The sequence below is a fragment of the Elephas maximus genome, chromosome 27 (genome assembly GCF_024166365.1).
Source record: "Elephas maximus indicus isolate mEleMax1 chromosome 27, mEleMax1 primary haplotype, whole genome shotgun sequence".
NCBI classification, from domain to species: Eukaryota; Metazoa; Chordata; class Mammalia; order Proboscidea; family Elephantidae; genus Elephas; species Elephas maximus.
In genome coordinates, this window is record NC_064845.1 from 10,069,408 (window position 1) to 10,089,118 (window position 19,711).

The window sequence follows — 19,711 nt, forward strand, 5'->3', positions numbered from 1 at the left end:
GTTTTTGTTTTTTTTTTTTTTACCAAGTGCTCTGACAGATTTGGCTATCCACAGTATTAATAATTTTGTACAGTCTAGGCTTTCACTGTATAAATCAAAAAGCCAAGCACCATTGAAAAGACCAGAGAGAAGCATTAACAGCCTGACGATTTTCTTGGAAAGAACAAAGTTTTGGAACCAGTTAGGTTTGGGTTCAAATCTAGGCTTCCCCACTGACTACCTTTGTGAACTTGGGCCATCTCCTGTTCCTTCATCTATAAAACGGAGATGATGACGCCTATTTCACAGGGCCCTAACAAGGATTAAATAAGATAATAACTATGAAAGCATCTAACCTACTCATTAGTGCATATAGTAGGTGTGCAAAATATTATCTCCTTTACCCCCGCATCCTCTTTTCTGCTCAAGTGTTTTAGAATATAGTGAAGAGATTTCGAGAGTCACAGAGCAAACCAGTGATAAAAGCAGGAACAGAATGCTAACCACCTACCTCGCCTTCAGCAGGTTTTCCCATGCTGAAACATTAAACCATGAAGCATAATATATATGATATATAATTCGAACATTTTAATTCTTCCAATCGCTTTCTCTAGGGTACAGTGCAAACAAAGTAAGACGCTGAAAACAATACAGTTAGTTAGCAGTAGGGGTCAGGAATCTTCTATGTCTTCTCTTTGTATTTCCATAGGGAAGGATTTTGGTGTAACACATCTAGCCCTTCTCTTACTTGTCAACTTCCTATTCCCAAATGAGAGGAGCAAGTGTGGGTAATTTGCTCTGTCCCTTCACCTTGGCATCTACAGAGAGCCACATTCTTTCTATTTTCTTCTAAATTCTGGTGATAAGATCTTATGCCTTTGCAGGGAGGCCCATGGCTCACCAATAGGCTTATAATCAAATGAATAAAATGAATTTTGGCACTCAGTATTAGAAGACTCATTTTCTCCCGTAAATCTAGGCCATATTTTCCTAATAAAGTCCTATCAGTAATTCAGCTGATGGTTTTCTTATTTTGACCTACTTCTTAGTCTCTTTCAATTGGCTCAGAATCTACATGGGATAAAGAAATGCTTTTAATTTGGTCCCCTTAACCCACAACAATAGTGACTAGAGAAAAGATCTTTTCCTTTCAACTGGAAGGACAAATTATTAAAGCCATGAAAGAAGACTGTTCATTACTGGGTTTCTCAACAGTATATTGAGAAATGAGTTATTGATTGAGATCAGCCTGTGGACATATTCTCTTTAGAAAGGCAGGATGAAGGGTTGATATTTCTTTCAAGTTGAAGACAGCTTGTATTCCACACACATGCTGAAGTAAGGAAGGGCCCGGTCAAGTGGCAGATATCCCAACTTAGGTCACTAAGATTCCTTTATTCATTCATTTGTTCATTTATTCATTCATTTTCAGCTGCTACAAAAGCAGGCAATTCTATTACATCATAAGCCCACCATTTCCACTTAAGAGGCTGCAGTAGAGTCAAAACGACTATGTAAATCATTTGGTACAAGCTAAGACAAATATTTAGCTTCAGGAGATTCTGCTTCAAAATTTCAAATAATTAACAAATAGGATTAAGATCAACCCTGCTAATTTCAATACTTGATTTTGAATCCCTACATTCAGCATTAGGATCAGGAAGAAAATAATAATAATAAATTGAGCCAAGTTAACATAGCCAACAAAGCAGTCATTTGCAAATATTTTACAGATATGCAAAAAAGCAACCACTCAGTATTTATTTGACTGACAACTTCAAAAAGTTCAACCATGGGGGAAAATAATACTTGGTGCATGTTTGTTAAAGATGATTCCTTTTTTTTTTTTCCAACTTTTTTTTTTATTGTACTTTAGATGAAGGTTTACAGAGCAAAGTAGTTTCACTTTAAATAATTAATACACATATTGTTTGGTGACATTGGTTGCCGACCCCACAACATGCCAACACTCTCCCCTTCTTGACCTTGGGAGAGATTTTTTCATATTGGAAATGTCTTCCACAGGCAGGAACATATGACTCACATCTGAAACATTCATTTTAGGAAATGAGATAGTGCAAGGTTTTCATTACATGGTATCTGTCATCCAGGAGTGATGGACTATGTAAAACCTAGCATCAAACTGCCAGTCTTTGGAATCGCAGTTAGGTAACGTGCATTCCATGGCAGGGATACGGGTGACTTTATCAAATATTGACATCCACTGGTACAACAGAAGAGCATGAGTTGAAAACGTAATGTACTGAAGGAAAACACTGACTCAGTTAGAATTGGGTGCATATAAGAAAAACCTTCTGAGAAATATTCCATAAGGAGGATCTGAAACCAGAGAACCTCCACAAAAACAAAGCAGTCATGATGGTTGTGTGTATACAATGCTTGTATTGTTAAGTAAAAGGTACAGAGTAGAGACAAGAAATTCCAAACACAAAGCTAATAAAAAAAAAAAAAAACTGCTCTATTTCAGGAATTTTTGAAAATTTCATCATTTCTTAAATATACTACATGATTTGCTCCCTAATTTCTTTCAGGACTCTGCTCAGATGTCACCTCATTACAGAGCCTTTCTGAACCCCTCTATCTAAAAGGAATATCTTCTACCACCATTTCCCTTTCCCTATCCTATCGATTTTGTATCCCTAGCCTCTTCTAATTGTCTTCAAGCCACTTCATACTGCCTAACATATCATATCTCTCTTTGTTTTATGTAGAATCTGATCTTCATGAGACTTTGTCTGGTTCATTGCTATGTCTTCAGAATCTGGAAAATGGGTGTATAATAGGTATTCAATAAAAATGTGCTGAGAAACTAGGAGAATTTAAAAAAATTCTTTCATCGATTCTAGGCTATGATCCTTGGTTTCCCCTTGGGATGGGGGTGGGGGGCTTGGGATATAGGCAAATGATAGTATATGGGTTTCTTTGATCCTTTGACTTTGTTGCAAAAAAGTCCTGAACATTATTTTGGGGATATTAGAATATCCAGAAAGTCCCTGCCCCATCATAACACAAAGTATTGATTGAGTTTCCCAGTGAGCTTCAGGAATCAATATCTTCCCCCAAACCTACTCAACTTACCTTGAATAATGCCTCTTCCTTTCTCACGTTAGAGTCTTTGAGAAGCCTCCCTGTTTGGCTGGTTTACCTGTAGGCCCGGTCCAGTGTGCTGACCCATATACAACAAACAGCCTATTTATTCTGCTATACTTAGAAATGGTAATAGCAAAGACTACTAATGCTGCTTTAGACCAGAAGAGTCTGACTGGCCCAGCCTGGCATGTGTCCTCTCACTCAGAAAGGAATACAATAAACCACATCATGAGGTCAATGGTTGCACTAAAAAAAAAAAATTCTATGAAATAGCCCTTTCTTCATTAACTAAAATTCTCCTACTGGAATATAATTCTTAGGGTTCCACTGAGGTGATATACGTGTTTTTTTAAATTAATTTAATACTGTGAAATAAGATGTTTGAATGTAAAGCATTTATTTGCTCATATTCACAGATTTTGACTTTTTGTATTCTCAGAGCTCAAGTGTAAAAACTGGTCAATCATTTTGTTTTTTCCCATGAGCACTGCCATCAAGGTCATTGATTTATATGAGACAATTCCTTTCCTCTGGTCCCAGTCTAGTTCTTAGTCATGGTTGGAAGGACATTTCTGACATTATCTCTGTCAAAGTGTTTGACATCACCTTAGACACATTGTCCCTTTAGTTAACTTTGATTTACTCTACATATCCCACAGTTGAGTGAATCACCTTTGCGAACTGGAATGTCAGGTGTGATTGTGGGTATGATGAGACTTCAGCTAAAGACACTGAGGAGTGAGGACATTCCTTCTTTGTGGAACTTTCAGATAGAAAGTGGCATTGTGTTTACTCATGTGGATGACCAACCAGAAAGCAAATAAGAAGGAGGCCTACTAAGTGTATGAGGTAACTTTATTGATGTTATTGGCAAGAAATAATTGTTGACCATTCAGTGAATGGAGCCCTGGTGGCGCAGTGGTTAAGAGCTATGGCTGCAAACCAAAAGGTCAGCAGTTTGAATCTACCAAGTGCTCCTTAGAAACCCTATGGGGCAGTTCTACTCTGTCTTATAGGGTCGCTACGAGACAGAATCAACTCAACAACAACAGGTTTTAGTTCAATGAGTGGGGCAATACCAGAGCCTCCTAAATTTACACTAAAAAAGTTGGTTGATAAAGCTGTGTAGCCCTTAAATGAGGCCTCAATGAGGTCATGGGGAATAATGGGAAAGATCCCTCTATAAGCCAGATGCAGGGTTTATGCAATTGGTTAACCAAGGACGTAATATACTAACAAAGCGGGAAATCTATTTCCACCCATCGGGAATTTACATGTGTTAAGGACCAATGATTTCTGCTTGGTTCCTATTTTCTCCTTTCCTAAATTGTAGTATTCCTTTAAGTGTACATATCCTGTTGCTTCTCTATCATTCTATATCCAGGGTCTTGGGGCAGATAACTTGTCTTTTAACATTACAGGCTGCTGAACCATTAGGGGCAGCTGTCCATGTCTGCACCTACTAGAGATGACCACATCACTGGATGTGAAAACAGGATGAGGCTTTGAGGTGGGCTCCCTTGGGGAAGGAATGATTGCATGCCACCCAAAATATATGTATGGGAAGAATGGTGTCATGGATGTTGGGTGACCAAAAGGATCAACTATGCTTAATTTTCCCTATTACAGAGGCAAAGAAGCTAAAATACTCATCATCCCAGACTCTCTTGCAGCTAAGGGGGAAACCACTTGACTCAGTTTTGGCCATTGAGATAGATGTACAAGTCGTTGGGTTAGAATTTGGCAAAAGCCTTTAAAAGAACAGAGCCAGCCATTATGCTTCTTCAGCCTTTTTCCCTTTTCTTTTTTTCATGGCTTGAACGTGGATATAATAACTGGAGCTTTAGAAGCCAACACGTGAATGTATGGATGAAAACCATTCATTAAAGATAGTAAATCAAGAGGATGAATGGAGCCTTGTTCCTTGATGACACTCCTAAGCATTTGCCCTTTGTTGCCTACCTATGGCTTCCTTCTTATTGCTTGAGTAAAATAAGCAACTATAAGGTTAAAAACCTATTGTTAGCTGGTTTTTCTTTTCTTCGTTCTAATACTCCTTAGTCAATGACTTTCTTCTAGCCACCTTGGGATTAGCAAGAAGAAGCAGGAACAGCCAAAATACTGAATCCAGACCTGTAACAACCCCGTGTGATAGAATAAATGTGAAAATTTCAGAATTATAAAGACTTTTTATCCAATAGTGTTTCTCTAACACGTAGAACAATGCCTGGCACATAGTAGGCATATAAAAATGTTTGTTGGCTGATACTATTTATTATATTCCTCAAGAAACTATTTTGCAATAAAATAACAATTAAAATATACATTAGAATTTATAGAAGGCTCAGGAGCATATTTGAACTTAATGCATAACAACAACTAACAAGAGTCATCAACCATTTTTGAAATTTTATGATAAGTCAGGAATTATGCTGAGCTCTTTGTGCACTGTTTTATTAATTCTCACAACAATATTGTAACCTAGGTATTATTACTAGTAAGTGTCAGAGACGTTTAAATAACTTAGCCAGGGTCGCACAGGCAGGTAGTAACAGAGCCAGCATTGCAGGCTTAGGTTATCTTCTAAATATAAGCTCTTAACCACTACATATTACTAAAGTATTCTACATCTGCTCTCTTAAAAGAAACGTATCCTTTGATTCCCAAAAATCTTTTTGGTAGAGCAGTAAGGATATAGCAAATGTGAGTCTGTGTTAATGGTTAGTCATTATTAATCAATTACCACTTACTAGATGATTTATTGTTAAATTACTCTTAGTTGACAAATCAGCTGACTTTTTCATACGTGCATACAGGAACGCCAGCTGGACAAAAGGTTTCTCTTGGAGGGTTTTGTATTCACTCCAGGCTGCTATTAGGGACCTAGGTTATTTGTAGCATTTTAGACTTAAAATCCTGAAGTTGTTAAAATGTGGCACCACAACCTGCGTGGTAGGCTATTGATGAAAACGAGGATGAAGGAGGTGATTCAGGAAATACTTAAATGGCCAAAAATACGGTGCAAGTTTCACACACCCTGCAGGCTGCAGGTTTATATGATAATAAATCATAGTTATCACCAGAACAAAGGGGGAAAAAAATGCCATGAAATCCAATCGCTCAGTCAGAAATCTGCTAATATAGGTGGTAAAGCTTATTCTATTTCATCGTCAAAGGGAGGCTATTTATTTGCTTCTGGGTAGTTAAATTACAGTGCCATTGACTGCCGAAAGTTTTCCAGCAGGCAGATGTGAACTAAAAGCTCTGAGTTTTAGATTCCAAGTTTGCAAGAAAAGGGAGGAGAAGAATTTACTTCACCGACAGCAGAATTGATAAACATAAAATCTTTGAGCAATTACAGGCATAAAATAAGTCTTAAACATTCCAACTCGAATCGCCTTACTCTGTATCTTGGGCATGTGCCAAGGGCCAAAATGCTGGCTGAAGTGACTATCCATTTTAGTAAGCTATTTAAAATATTTCCCTTTGATAGCCTACTGAGTAGGTGGGGGGGGGGGTCACTGATTGATGCGTGCATGTGTGCGCGCCTGTGAACACATATAAATCCGAGAATATGTGCAACAGTGGAGATAATGCACACCGTATTCATTACTCCTATGTTACTGCAATCTAGCTATTTCTTAAGTTTGAGAACTTACCAATAGAAAAGATCAAAGATGTTCCAATAACTTTTTTTTTAATTGAGTATTTTTATAATAATTTTCTTATCAATATATGTTACCTTTCGGTTTATATTCAAGGTTTAAATTTTGCATATACCTAAACAACTATATTTTATCATGTGTTCCTTGCATACAAAAGTTGCTATTTGATAATCTTGTCAATTCATCTTTGCCAAGCAATCTTTTAACTAAGGCATTTATGTAATTATCTTATTAATTAAAAATATTAACGCCATCCATCTGAGTTCTTAAACAAATCCAAAGCTTCCGGGCATAATTCTGATGAGGAAGACATGGCGCAGCCCACTGAGTTCAAATTCTAATTTATACCACCTTGAAAAACAATCAATGTGTCATAAAGGACAATGATTCCACCAAAGTAACCTATATGGGAAGTGACCCAGAGCAAAAGAATAACAGATATGGGAAGTACTGCCTTGCTGTAAGACAACTGAAGTTACTGGAGGAAACCAAATATCCCACCTCTAGTAATCTGTAGTTGAAATTAGAAAATGTTATCAGAGAATGCTAGTAATCACACCAAAGTTCAAATGTCTGTAAATTTGACGTCATCATTTACTTTTTATCACTCAGGTTTTATGGGAATAAACCAAAAACCAAACTCGTTGCTGTCGAAGAGTAGTTAAGGATAATTTTATACATTCATAAGACATAAATGCATTAGGTCAGGATTTCAAGATCTGTTGATATTTGACCTAAAATCTTGAGAATCTGGAGATAGCAAATTGAGTGATCAAGAAGAGTATTTTAAAAATAAGTTGTATGTGAACCATTCCCACATAACCATTATCGTAAAACAAATATCTATCAAGCATTCATATGTTATAATGGTTTTTAACTTAAGAAAAAAATTATATGTCTATAGGAAGTTGCACGGATGGTACAGAGATAGCCAATGTACCCCTCATCAAGTTTCCCCTAAGTTACATCTTACATAGTTACAGTTCTCCCTCATAGTTACATCTGACATACTTATAGTAAAATATCAAAACCAGAAAATTGACCTTGGCAGAAGGTGCGTACATAGTTCTATGTCATTGTATTACACATGTCGATTCCTGTAACCACTGGCCACAGGATACAGAACAATTATAAGTGAGTTTATTCATTTTCTTGGCTATAAAAAATGTGTGATAACTTCAGAGAAAAGTTCTAGACTATATCACAGGCTGCCAAATAGACTACAAATATCCTCTTCAAAAACTTTTTTCTCAAAATGAGACATTTCTTCTGTAATTTTTAATAAATGAGCATTGTAACATTATTATCTAGGAAAGGCTATGTACAAAGTCCAAAGTAGAATTTTAGCAACATGGATAGGGCACACTATGGTGAAACTCATTTTCCTACACAGATCAGACAGTCCTATCATTCAACAAGTAGGCCTCATCAACATGAGAGTGAGCTACTGTCTAGCACATTTCATCAAAGACAACTTGGACCACTCCAAAACTGTTTATTGGTGAAAACCCTGGTTACACCTGCGCACACACACACATACACACACACACACACAATATACTCCATTTTCAGACAAAACATTTCATAAGTGCCCTTCAATTACTAAAAAGGGTAGCATAACAAAAGAACTCAATAAACGCACAAAGAAACAATGAAATATACCAGATTCTTCCAAGCCAAACCTATTATGGGATTTCTTTTTTTTTTTTCCTAGCAAGTAAAAATATAGTTCGAATTGTTGCAAACTCAATTTCAGAGTCATCTCAGAGCAAAAGAGAAATATCCGATCCAAAAGGAAACAAAAAAATACAGACTCTAAACACCGCTCTTACCTTGGCCATCTGCGCCTGCACGCCATTGGCCTTGAGAGATGCTACTGCTTTCTGTGCGGCTGCGGGACTGTCAAAATCTACAAAACCATAACCTGTGAAAACACAAAGCCCCTTGTTAGTACTCACAAACAGCTGCGTTTTTATCATGCTTATGAATTGTGTATCTGCATTTTTTTCTTTGGACACATGACACTGGTTCAACATGAAGTTTCTTGAAGCAAGGGTCCTTAACACTTTGGAAAAGTTACCAGAATGTCTTCAGATGTAAAGTAGTAAATCTATTATTTTCTAGAAGTTGACTTGGAGATTGGGTACATGATCAGCCATCTGATTTAAGCTAACTGGATGAATAAAGTAATTCATGGTTTAACCACGTGCTTCTTTCTTCAATGAATTTGCCTCAAGAGTGTGGAGAAAGAATTGCCTGAAAAAAGTCTACCACTGAAGTTAATTTTCAGAGCTTAAAAAAACTGATGTTAATAAAAGCCATAGGAGAACTTGCATAAGGTTATCACCAGCAACCTCAATGGTGTCTGGCATACATACGTGTTCAATATACATGTTGACTCCATGAATGAATAAAGGCTGTGAATGGCACAGTGAAGGTTTGAACCTAGTTCCACTTGACTCTTAAGTCCAAATAGAACTTTGTCTCTCTCAATGATAAACTGTCTCAAATAAACTATGTTGACGACGCTTAGGTGATCTATGATAAAGAATGATTAAACAGATAAACCCTCAAGCTTCTTTTAAAAATAAGAAACAAAGACCCATATCACATATTTGTTATTAGAGCACAATCTGAAAAGGGCGTAAGAATTGCCTATAGTGTTCTGCAGTTGTGTGCCCCTGTGGGTATGTACACATGGGAAGGGCAAAGTAAAGGCTAACAAAACAGAGTCAATGAAAGGGGAATTTTGCATGCTTTTAAGCATAGCTGATATCAGTCCCCAGGGCTTAGCCAAACTGCAATGTCAACTGCCAAGAATATTTCAAAATAAAAATGCTCAAGAGTGTATATGAGGGCAGCTCTGTTAAAAACAAAACCAAAACCAGTGCCATCGAGTCAACTCCGACTCATAGTGACCCTACAGGACAGAGTAGAACTGCCCCACAGAGTTTCCAAGGAGTGCCTGGCGGGTTCGAACTGCCAACCCTTTGGTTAGCAGCCATAGTACTTAACCACTACGTCACCAGGGTTTCGGGCAGCTCTGTGGGGCATGCCTAAAAAGCCTACCAAGTATACCCTACGCATTGTCTCATCTGCCAGTCAGAGATTTGCTCTACACTCTCATATTTCTCTCATTGAGAAGTTGTGAGGTGCCGACCTCCAAATAGCCAAAGGAGAGTGCAAGAGAACCCAATTGCCAAGTTGTTTCTTTTAACATTTTCATTTTCTCCCCTCCGATCCCGTCTTCCTTTTCTCCCTCCCAGCATGTTATCCTAAAATGAACTCATGACACAGCAGTGCACTGTAAAATGCTCTTGGAAAGCTGGCCTGAGAAGCTGGGAACTTTGTATTTCTAATCCAAAAGGAAGTTTGCTCTATAAGTCCTACTAGTTCTTCCAACCAAATTCAAAGTATGTAGGTACTATGATAGCAGCTCTCACTAAGGTAAGATTTTTTAAAAAGCTGAAAGGACAAGTGTAAAAAAGGAAAAAAAAAAAGAACAAAAGAAGTCAAGGAATGGAGGTAGGCGGAGGGGAAAACAAAACTTAAATTTAGATATTACCTCCTCTGTGCAGGATGCTGTTCTAGGCGGTTGACACGTTAACACCTGGTAAAACTATAACAACCTTACATACTATCAGCCTCCTGTTCATTTTACAGGCTCAGGTGAGGTGATGTGACTGGCCCAACATCATAAGCTACTTAACTGACAGATCCAGGATTTGAAGCCTAATCTGCAAATGCTGTTTTCAAAGATCTAGTGGACTCTAAAGCCCACCAGGGAGAGAACACAGTTCTGGCAAATTCCTTGGATTCTGAAGTCAGGCAACGGAATTAAACAATTTCAGAAAATAATTCAGCCCATTCATCGGGTCGGAACAATTACTGAGTTCTCAGTACAACTTCCTAAGTGAGCTTTGGCAAGGCACCCTTCCACCTCAAACTTTGGTCAACCTTCCTCATCCGTCCATATGCCCATTCTTTCATTCAACAATGAAATTCTAGCCCAGGTAGAATTTCATTGTCAGATACAGGGTACGTGGTTGTTGTGTGCTGTCGAGTCGACTCCGACTCATGGTGGCCCTATAGGACAGAGCAGAACTGCCCCATAGGGTTTCTAAGACTCTAAATCTTTACAGAAGTAGATTGCCACAACTTTTTCTCATAGTGGCTGGTGAGTTCAAACCACTGACCTCTCAATTATCAGCCAAGTACTTAACCACTGTGCCACCAGGGCTCCTAGAGTAGGGACAATGGCAAATGAAACAGTCTCAGTCCCAACCCTTGGTTGATTTGGAAAGTGAACATTAAACAAATAACTATACAAACAAATCTATAATTTGAAATAGCATTCTTTCCTTGAAAGAAATGAGAGAATATCATATACAATATAACAATTGAGTGTTCATTATTGGAAGTTTTTAGGAAGCGAGTGATAGAAAATTGTGTTGTTGTTTTTCTTTGTTTTGTTTTAAGATCACTCCAGCTGGCCTTTGCTGGGAGAATGAATTGCTTTGCGGGGGAGGTGAGAGTGGAATAAGGGAGACCAATTAGAGGCTACTGCACAATCCAGAAAATGGCACCTTGGCACTGAGATGAGTGGAGTGAAATGGATGACTTGAGTTCCATTCTGGAGATAGATGAAACAGAACATGGTGATGGATTGGGCTTGGAGTAGGGAGATATAGGGGTCAAGAATTGCTATTCCCTTGTTGGCATGAGCCATTGGATGGGTGGAGGTGAGATTCACTGAAATGGGGAGACTGGTGGAGGATCCCACTTGGGAGAGGGAAAGTTAGAATGTCAGTTTGGGACATACTGAGTTAGAAATGCCTGAGAGACATCTAAGTAGAAATGACAAGTGGCAGCTGGATATATTAGCCTGGCTCTCAGAAAAGGGGACGGGATGGGAAATACAAATTAGGAGGTCAACAGCATAAAGGTATTATTTACAGAGATACAAAGATGAATATGGCTAGAGTAAAAAGAAGAGGGGTCCAGGTTTGGGGGCTGGACAATTTCAGCTCTTAGGAGTCAGATAAGAAAATGAGATTGCAAGGAGGCTGAAGGAGAGTGGGAGAGGAAGAAGGAAATAAGAAAGGAATAGGATACCTCCATCGCCAAGGGCAGAAAGCCTTCCAAGAAAAAGCAAGAGGTCAGCTGTGTCAAATGCTGCTGAGAGTGAGCAAGATGAGAGCTGGCAGTGGCCTGTGTGCTTGGGAACAAGGACATCATTATCAAGATTTGCTTCAGGCAAGTGGTGGGTGGTTGGGTGGGGGACTGAAGTCTGCTCAAGCAATTGAAGAGCAAAAGAAAGAGGAGGAGGTAGAGGGAGTGAATACTGGCCCCTCCACAGTTGTCTTGGCTGGAAAAGAGAATTAAGAGACTGCTTTAGCTAGAGGGGAAACCCTGGTGGCGTAGTGGTTAACAGCCATGGCTGCTATCCAGAAAGTTGGCAGTTCAAATCTACCAGACCCTCCTTGGAAACCCTATAGAGCAGTTCTACTCGGTCCTTTTGGGTCACTCTGAGTCGGAATTGATTCAATGGCAAGGGGTTTGGTTTGGTTTTTCGTTTAGCTAGAGGGGGATATGAAGTTAAATGAATTATTTTTGTTTGTTTGTTTTCAGACAGGAGATACTGTGACTTTCAGTCTTAGCTGCACACTAGACTACTTTCAGAAGCTTAAAAAATATCAATGCCAGAACCCAAGCTGAGGACAATTAAATCAGTATCTTGGGGAGTAGGGCCTAGGTATCTTACATACACACACATACACACATATGTATATATAAATCCCCAAATTGATTCCCATGTGAAGCTGGGGTAGAAAATTACTGAGGATTCGTTCACGTCATTCAGGAAATATTTACTGAGTACCTACTATGCTGCTCTTGGCACTTTTTTTTCCTGCATATTGGTAAGAAAAATGGAACAGAAGGCAAGAGATTGAAGCTACAGAAGGGCAGAGAGATAACTTATACAATAAGGTGCCTGAGAGGGTGGAGGGGATGGGACCTATTACATATAAGGAAGTGCTGGACTTTGCTAAAAGAAGGGCTCTCCCCTTCATTCACTGTAACTGGAAGGAAGAAAAAAAGAGCACTCTTAGTTATCATATGTTAGTTTTTTTTTTTTTTTAACATTCCCAGTTACTAGGACTGTGCCTAACACTTAAAAAAACCAAACCTGTTGCCATCAAGTTGATCCCGACTTATAGCGACCCTGAAGGACAGAGTAGAACTGCCCCACAGGGTTTCCAAGGAGCGCCTGGTGGATTGGAACTCCTGACCTTTTTGGTTAGCAGCTGTAACTCTTAACCACTATACCACCAGGGTTTCCTGCCTAATACTTAGCCCTTGCTTAATAAATATTTGTCATTATAAATTGAGAACATGTTTAGAAGTTGCTAATTTACCTCACCGAACTATAGTAGGGATTAACTGATAAACAAGTCTATTATCACTTTTTGACTCTCCAGAGCAATATAAACGTTAAGCAGTGGTGGTCAGCCACGCCTCCACCCAGCATGGCTTCCCTGGATTTTCAGGACTCTCAGCCTTGTCTATGGAAACCCTGGTGGTGTAGTGGTTAAGTGCTACGACTGCTAACCAAGAGGTTGGCAGTTCAAATCCACCAGGCATTCCTTGGAAACTCTATGGTGCAGTTCTACTCTGTCTTACAGGGTCGCTGTGAGTTGGAATCCACTCAACGGCACTGGATTTGGTTTTGGTTTTCAGCCTTGTCTCTAGTGCTGACTCTTCTCTCTGGCTTTCTCCCTTCCCCTCCATGCCCGCACATTACACAGGATATTACAACATCGCTATGCTGACCTCCAGGGCTGCACTCCAATCTAAACAGAACAAATCTCTGTGAGGGCATGAGATGCCCTGAGCTTTCTCTGAATTGGAAAGTTATGTGTGAACTTTGAGAAAAGTACAGTTCTGAAGAACCCCCTTGGCAGCAAGGAGAGACAGTGGTACCTTCAGTCAGAACATCTTCTACATTGGCGGTCCCAAGCCAATGGTGGTGGTGGGGGCTAAGAATCCTTAAAAAACAACAAACAAACAAATAAACGAAGGATAAGCCATCAGTGAAATATTTCACTGCGCTTTGTGTTTTTCATACATATTCACTACCACTAGTTCAAATGGAAAGTTCAGAGGTCAACATGTCTCAAGAAACCCTGAAAAATACTCCCGTTCTGGAAATAAACGTTGCATTTGTGAGTTTTACGTGACAACATACACCACACCAAATGAAATATGAAGCTGCCCCTCAAGAATAATGATGTATTTACTAAAGAACAAAGTAACTGCAATTTGGTTTCCATTTGCTTTTCTTAATGACAAATAGTCAAGTCTGGGAACAGGACCCTGTGTACCTAAACTTAGTGAGGGGAAGGGTAGAAGGATTGGTCAAACATGCTTTATGGTAACTGCTAAAATCCTCTACAAATCCCCGGTGACTGCTAACCATCTGAAACTCTAGCTCAAGGAGCTGTAAGCCCACCCAGCTCACTCTCTCAATTACATAATTAAGCTTGGCAGCAGGCTCAAATGAATTAAAACTGAATGTCACTGTTTTCTCCACACTTCCCTGTCCTTGTTTTTCTTTCTTGTCAGGGGGAGAAGGCCAGCAGTTCTGCAATTAGCGGGAAGCAGAGCAGTGAGAAAGAACCAACTCTACACTAATTAGGTCATTGGCCAAACACACTCATTCTATTGGCAGATATAATCAATGCTTTCCTGAAACGCTTTAAACCTTGTGTTCAAGTTTTGCTATTTTTATTCCCCGATGAGCCTCCTGACTTTAAGAAAAAAAAAAAAAGAAAATACTTCTATTTTAGAAATTGTATATATACATATTTAACTATGTTTAGAATTTTATATAAATTTATAAATTGTAACAGAATTCTGCATACACAGGTTATTGCCCAGAGGGTCCTTGTTTTGTTTCACTAACGCATTTGGACACAAATCTTCCCTGTGACCTTTGCCAGTCAACTGGACTCCATGCCGACAGTCCATTTGGGATTCCATGAAAAATCTCTTGAATCTCTTCAGCAGCTTAGTTTATACTCTTTGTTGCTGCTAGCCCCTGAAATTCTCTATCTAAACTGCTTACTGATTTATCAACGCTGAGATTGCTCTTTATGTGGGGGCGAAAGCAAGGATAAAACCAGGACTCCCGCTTCAAAAATTTGTGGTGGCATCTAGAGTTAGCCAAGGGAGACTTGTTCTCGAAGCATAACTGAACACTCAATTTCACAACATTTGCATTGTCTCTTGTCTTTGGAATGACTGTCATAAAAGCCTGTTTGAAACACAGATGGCTGGTGTAACATCCACCTTCTTCCAAAGACGTTCCAGCTGTGAGTCAAATGTGATTTCTAAACAGAGTAAGTGAACACTTTGTCTAAGGAATTATACTTTCAACTGAAATTCTACTCAAACGTTAACAGTTAAAGATGTTTATGAGTCGTTCTTCCAAAAATACCTCCTCCATCTATTTAGGTTTGGAGTCTCTGGGTGGTGCAAAGAGTTCAGTGGTTAAGTGCTTGGCTTCTAACCAAGACGCTGGAGGTTCAAGTTCACCGAGAAGTTCCTTGGAAGAAAGGCCTGGTGGTCTAAAAAAAAAAAAACTTTTTTTTTTTGGTGGTCTACTTCTGGAAAATCAGCCACTGAAAAAAACCCTATGGAGAGCAGTTCTAAGTGAGGACAGACGGGGTTGCCATGATTCAGGATCAACTAGACGGCACCTGTTTTTTTGTTTTGTTTATTTTCTATTTATGCTTAACAATATTTTGTAGTTGTTATGAGGCTCAAAGCGAGTTGCAAGGAGGGAGGAGTGAGTTGCAGGGTTCCTGGAAGTCCTGTGGGGTTAGGGCTGCCTCCATGACTGTCTATTCCTGCTAGATTTCTCTGGCAGAGCTAAGCGTCTTTAAACTTTGAGAATTTGCCAAATTTATCTTCTTACTATTGGATTTCCTAGTTCTCTGCGTTATGTGATCAGAGAAGGTGTCTGAGGGCAGCACTGATAATTTCATTGCTACTGTTCTGCTTTTTCTTTACTGTTCTGCTTACAAAAACAAACTAGCAAGAAGACCCAGAGTCATTTCGCCAGTATCATTCATTTCCAGTATGTGACCATTACAGCGAAGCAAGGGCACTGCTGAGGGACCATGCAATAGCCATACGTCCTAAATGAGATGTGTGCAAAAAGAAAAGCAAAAGACAGGTCTTGCTAGAATGCAGAACCCAGAGACAAGAGTGCTTATTTTGAGGGGGAAAAAAAATCCTATACCATTAAAATCCCAAATCATGCTTTGAAACGTCTTTGGAAAATAGGACCCAAAGATTTTATGCAGAAAAGAAACAGCATATGTACTTCCTGTGCCAAGGGCTGCCACCCTCAGACACTTGGCAAATGGAGTTAAATAAAATGATGACAACACCCATCATATGGCAAACAAATCATTCCACCATATTCCCCTGATGTTTAGGCTTAATTGCCTTAACATTCTGGTGTAATAGTGCCAGATTCACCGAAACAAGATTTCAGCTTTTGGACTAGGATTTGACTGTTGTTAGGGACACTTTTGAGACATGATGCGGCTCTCTGACTATGATCATTATTTAACTTACTGTGCAATTACTATGTCTAAGGAAGATAGTATGCTAGATCCTGAGGGAAAACAAAGACGACTCCAGCACAGTCCTTCCTGTCAAAGAGCTTATGGTTTAGTAGGGTAAAAAAAAAAAAAAAAAAAAAAAAATTTTTTTTTTTTTTTTAAATAAATTTAAGTATATAGACGGGTCTTGGTTTCTAAGTGCTGCTATAACAGAAATACCACAAGTGGGTGGCTTTAATGAACAGAAATTTATTTTCTCACAGTTTAGGAGGCCGGAAGACCAAATTCAGGGCACCAGCTCCAGGGGAAGGCTTTCTTTCTCTGTAGGCTCTGGGGGAAGGTCCTTATTTTGTTCCTTGGCTATCTTCATGTGGCATCTATCTTCCCCCTTTGCCCTTGTTTCTGTGCTAATCTGCACCTTTTATATCTCAAAAGTGGTTGGCTTTAAGTCATACCTTAAACTGATAATGGCCTCATTAACATAAAAAAGAAAACCCTATTCCCAAAGGGATCACATTCACAGGTATATCCACTACCCACTGCCATAGAGTCGATTCCGACTCATAGCGACCCTATAGGACAGAGTAGAAATGCCCCACAGAGTTTCCAAGAAGCGCCTGCTGGATTAGAACTGCCAGCCTCGTACAGGGGTTAGGATTTACAACACATACATATTTTGGGAGACACGACTCAATTCATATATATTTTTTTTTTACACGTGTGCAAAATGGCATAGAGTGGAAATTCTCTACCTATTATTGAACTAATTTTACTCGGTATAGTGTGTGTAAGGAGTTCTCGCTGTGCAACCAAAAGGTCGGTGCTTAGAACCCACCAGTGGCTATGAGGGAGAAAAGGCCTGGTGAACTGGTCCCATAAAGATTTACAGTCTACTCTGCCATTTAGAGTTGTTACGAGTTGGAATCGACGTGACATCGCACAACAAAAACAATACAGTGCGCATGGTTTTGTGCATGCATTGGTGTTCAAGTTGAGCCAAGGCCCTCTTCGGTAACTAGAAAAACAGTGACATTATCCACCTTCTAAATGCTATGCATGTATGTGTTTTTCTGTCTTTCTATCGTCTCTCATTCAGTTGGTGTGCACAGCTGAAGTCATTTATGTTAAATACAAGGTAGAGTGGAATTTGTACCACATGAAGGGTGGAAAGTGCTAGATTCCAAAATAGCAAATATTTCATCCAGGTGGTGGCAAACTCAGTACACTTTGTGTGCAAATGACAAAAGCACAGACTGGGGAAAAGAAATTAAGTCTCCAAAGGCATTTCCCAGAAGAATAAAACAATTACAAAGGCAGACAAATTTAGGAAGCGAAGCACTTAGTAGTATGCCACTTGAAAATGGGACACTTTCTCATTCCATTTATGTTGCACAAAAAGTCTTATTAAACCAAACACAAATTCAAATCCCCAAACTCGCTTCCCTCCTCACCCCGTTCAATTGATTTTTAAATGAGAGAAATTGCTCCTTTAGACTGAATGAAGTCAAAATTAGGAACAGAGTCATTATTTACGGGCTTAGTACGATCACTATGCTTTATTGAGATTAAAGACCCTCACTGATTTGCCAAGGTCCTCATCTATTCCAACCATTATTTTAGTATAATACTGTGGAAATTAAGGGAGAAGTCTGCTTGGCTGTAAATGGCAGATTAACCTCTGTGAACCAACTGGCAAAGCTTTCTTTTGCTAACAGGCAGTGTTTAGGGATACAAATAAAATACATGCCCTGTGTGAACGGTTGGTCCTATGTGTCTCTGCCATCAATTACAGCAGGAGGTACAAGGGTATAATGGCAACTCCAGAACAGTGCAGGGTATCTATAAAACAATTCCATTGAGTTCGTTACTATGATGGAATAAAGCTATACTTGAACACTTTAATTATAGTTCTACAATTCCCAGGCCACAGGAGGGTAGGCAAACCTAACCACTGATTTTCTTTCCAGCTGCCCCGTCTTGTCCTCTCTCCTTGCTCTGGTCTTCCGACAGGTCTTACAAAAAAGTAGAGTATTCTTCCATCAGAGGAGCAAAGCCCAAGCCACAATGTGTAAGAATCAAGGGGAGGGTAGTTTCCCCACCCACCAAACCAAAAAACAAAACAAAACAAGCTCGTTGCCATCAAGCCGACTCTGACCACAGCAATCCCACTCAGCACCACTATTTTAATCCCCATTCACACTCAATGCACCCAGAAAATGGCATAGGAAGCAAGTTTGTTGTCTGACTTATCCTCCTGCAGCAAAGACAAGCTCCTTCTCAGCAGCGATCCATCTACCTCCCCACCTTCCATCCATCGCCTCTGAAGGACGACGGACATTGTAGTAAAACCCACCAACCACCCGGAAGGATGCAGTAAGCAGCTCTGCGCAGAACCGAAAGATGAGGAAGCTAATCCTACAGACAAGTCAAGCCTCTTAAGAAGTGCACGTTATCTGTGAGCCTCTGCTCTTGTTCCATCCTACTTTCTAGATATTTCCTCCACTGATGTGCCATTTCATCTGAGTTTCCATACAAAGCCCTTCGTGCCTTTAGCCACCAGTATTTTCCTGGGAAGAGGATCCATCTAGTACTCCCTCATTACAAACCTTTGATAAAGCTCTCTTCTAAATCCCGGGGAAGATTTGTTTAAATACAGTCAAGCATTTCGTATTTTATACCCATTTTTTTATAGGGTCTCTATGAGTCAGAATCAACTTGATGGCACTGGGTTTGTTTTTTTTGTTTGTTTGTTTTTTACTGATTACTGTTGCCAGTCACCTGTTTATTGGCCTAATTCCAAATGTACCCAAGTATTGCCCCCATCAGTATGAGTGGTGGTAGCTTTCACATCTTCTTAGACCCCAAACTATTCTCTCTACCCTATACAACATATCAAGTACAATTCTAATATTATAGTCCCACTAAACCCACTCCCGTCGAGTTGATTCCGACTCACAGTGACCCTACAGGACAGAGTAGAACCTCCTGATAGAGTTTCCAAGGAGCACCTGGTGATTCGAACTGCTGACCTTTTGGTTAGCAGCCGTAGCACTTTAACCACTACGCCACCAGGGTTTCCATAATATTATAGTAGATCCAAAAACACAAGTGATATATGGGCAATTGAAAGTAACATGCACACCATGGGGGAAAAAAAAAAAATTCAAGCCAAACAATACCGTATTCAATAAAATGTAACTCCTCCACCCTTTCACAACCTTGCTCTTCTGGTCCTCCTTCCCTAAAAACTGTCCTGTGAGTCATTCTGATGTTTTGACTTGAAAAGGTGACTAGAATTACTTCTTGAGCTCTCATTATTGT

At 39.5% G+C, this 19,711-nt stretch overlaps 1 protein-coding gene across 9 annotated transcripts in view; it reads right to left on the bottom strand.

Annotated features, from left to right (window-relative positions):
- RBMS3 (RNA binding motif single stranded interacting protein 3) overlaps positions 1–19,711 on the bottom strand; it is an 817,329-nt gene that overhangs the window by 475,241 nt on the left and 322,377 nt on the right. For all 9 annotated transcript variants that reach the window (XM_049870948.1, XM_049870956.1, XM_049870954.1 and 6 more), the window contains exon 4: positions 8,588–8,679. In XM_049870948.1, the coding sequence (XP_049726905.1) occupies positions 8,588–8,679 (92 nt within the window). The remainder of the gene's footprint in view (positions 1–8,587; positions 8,680–19,711) is intronic.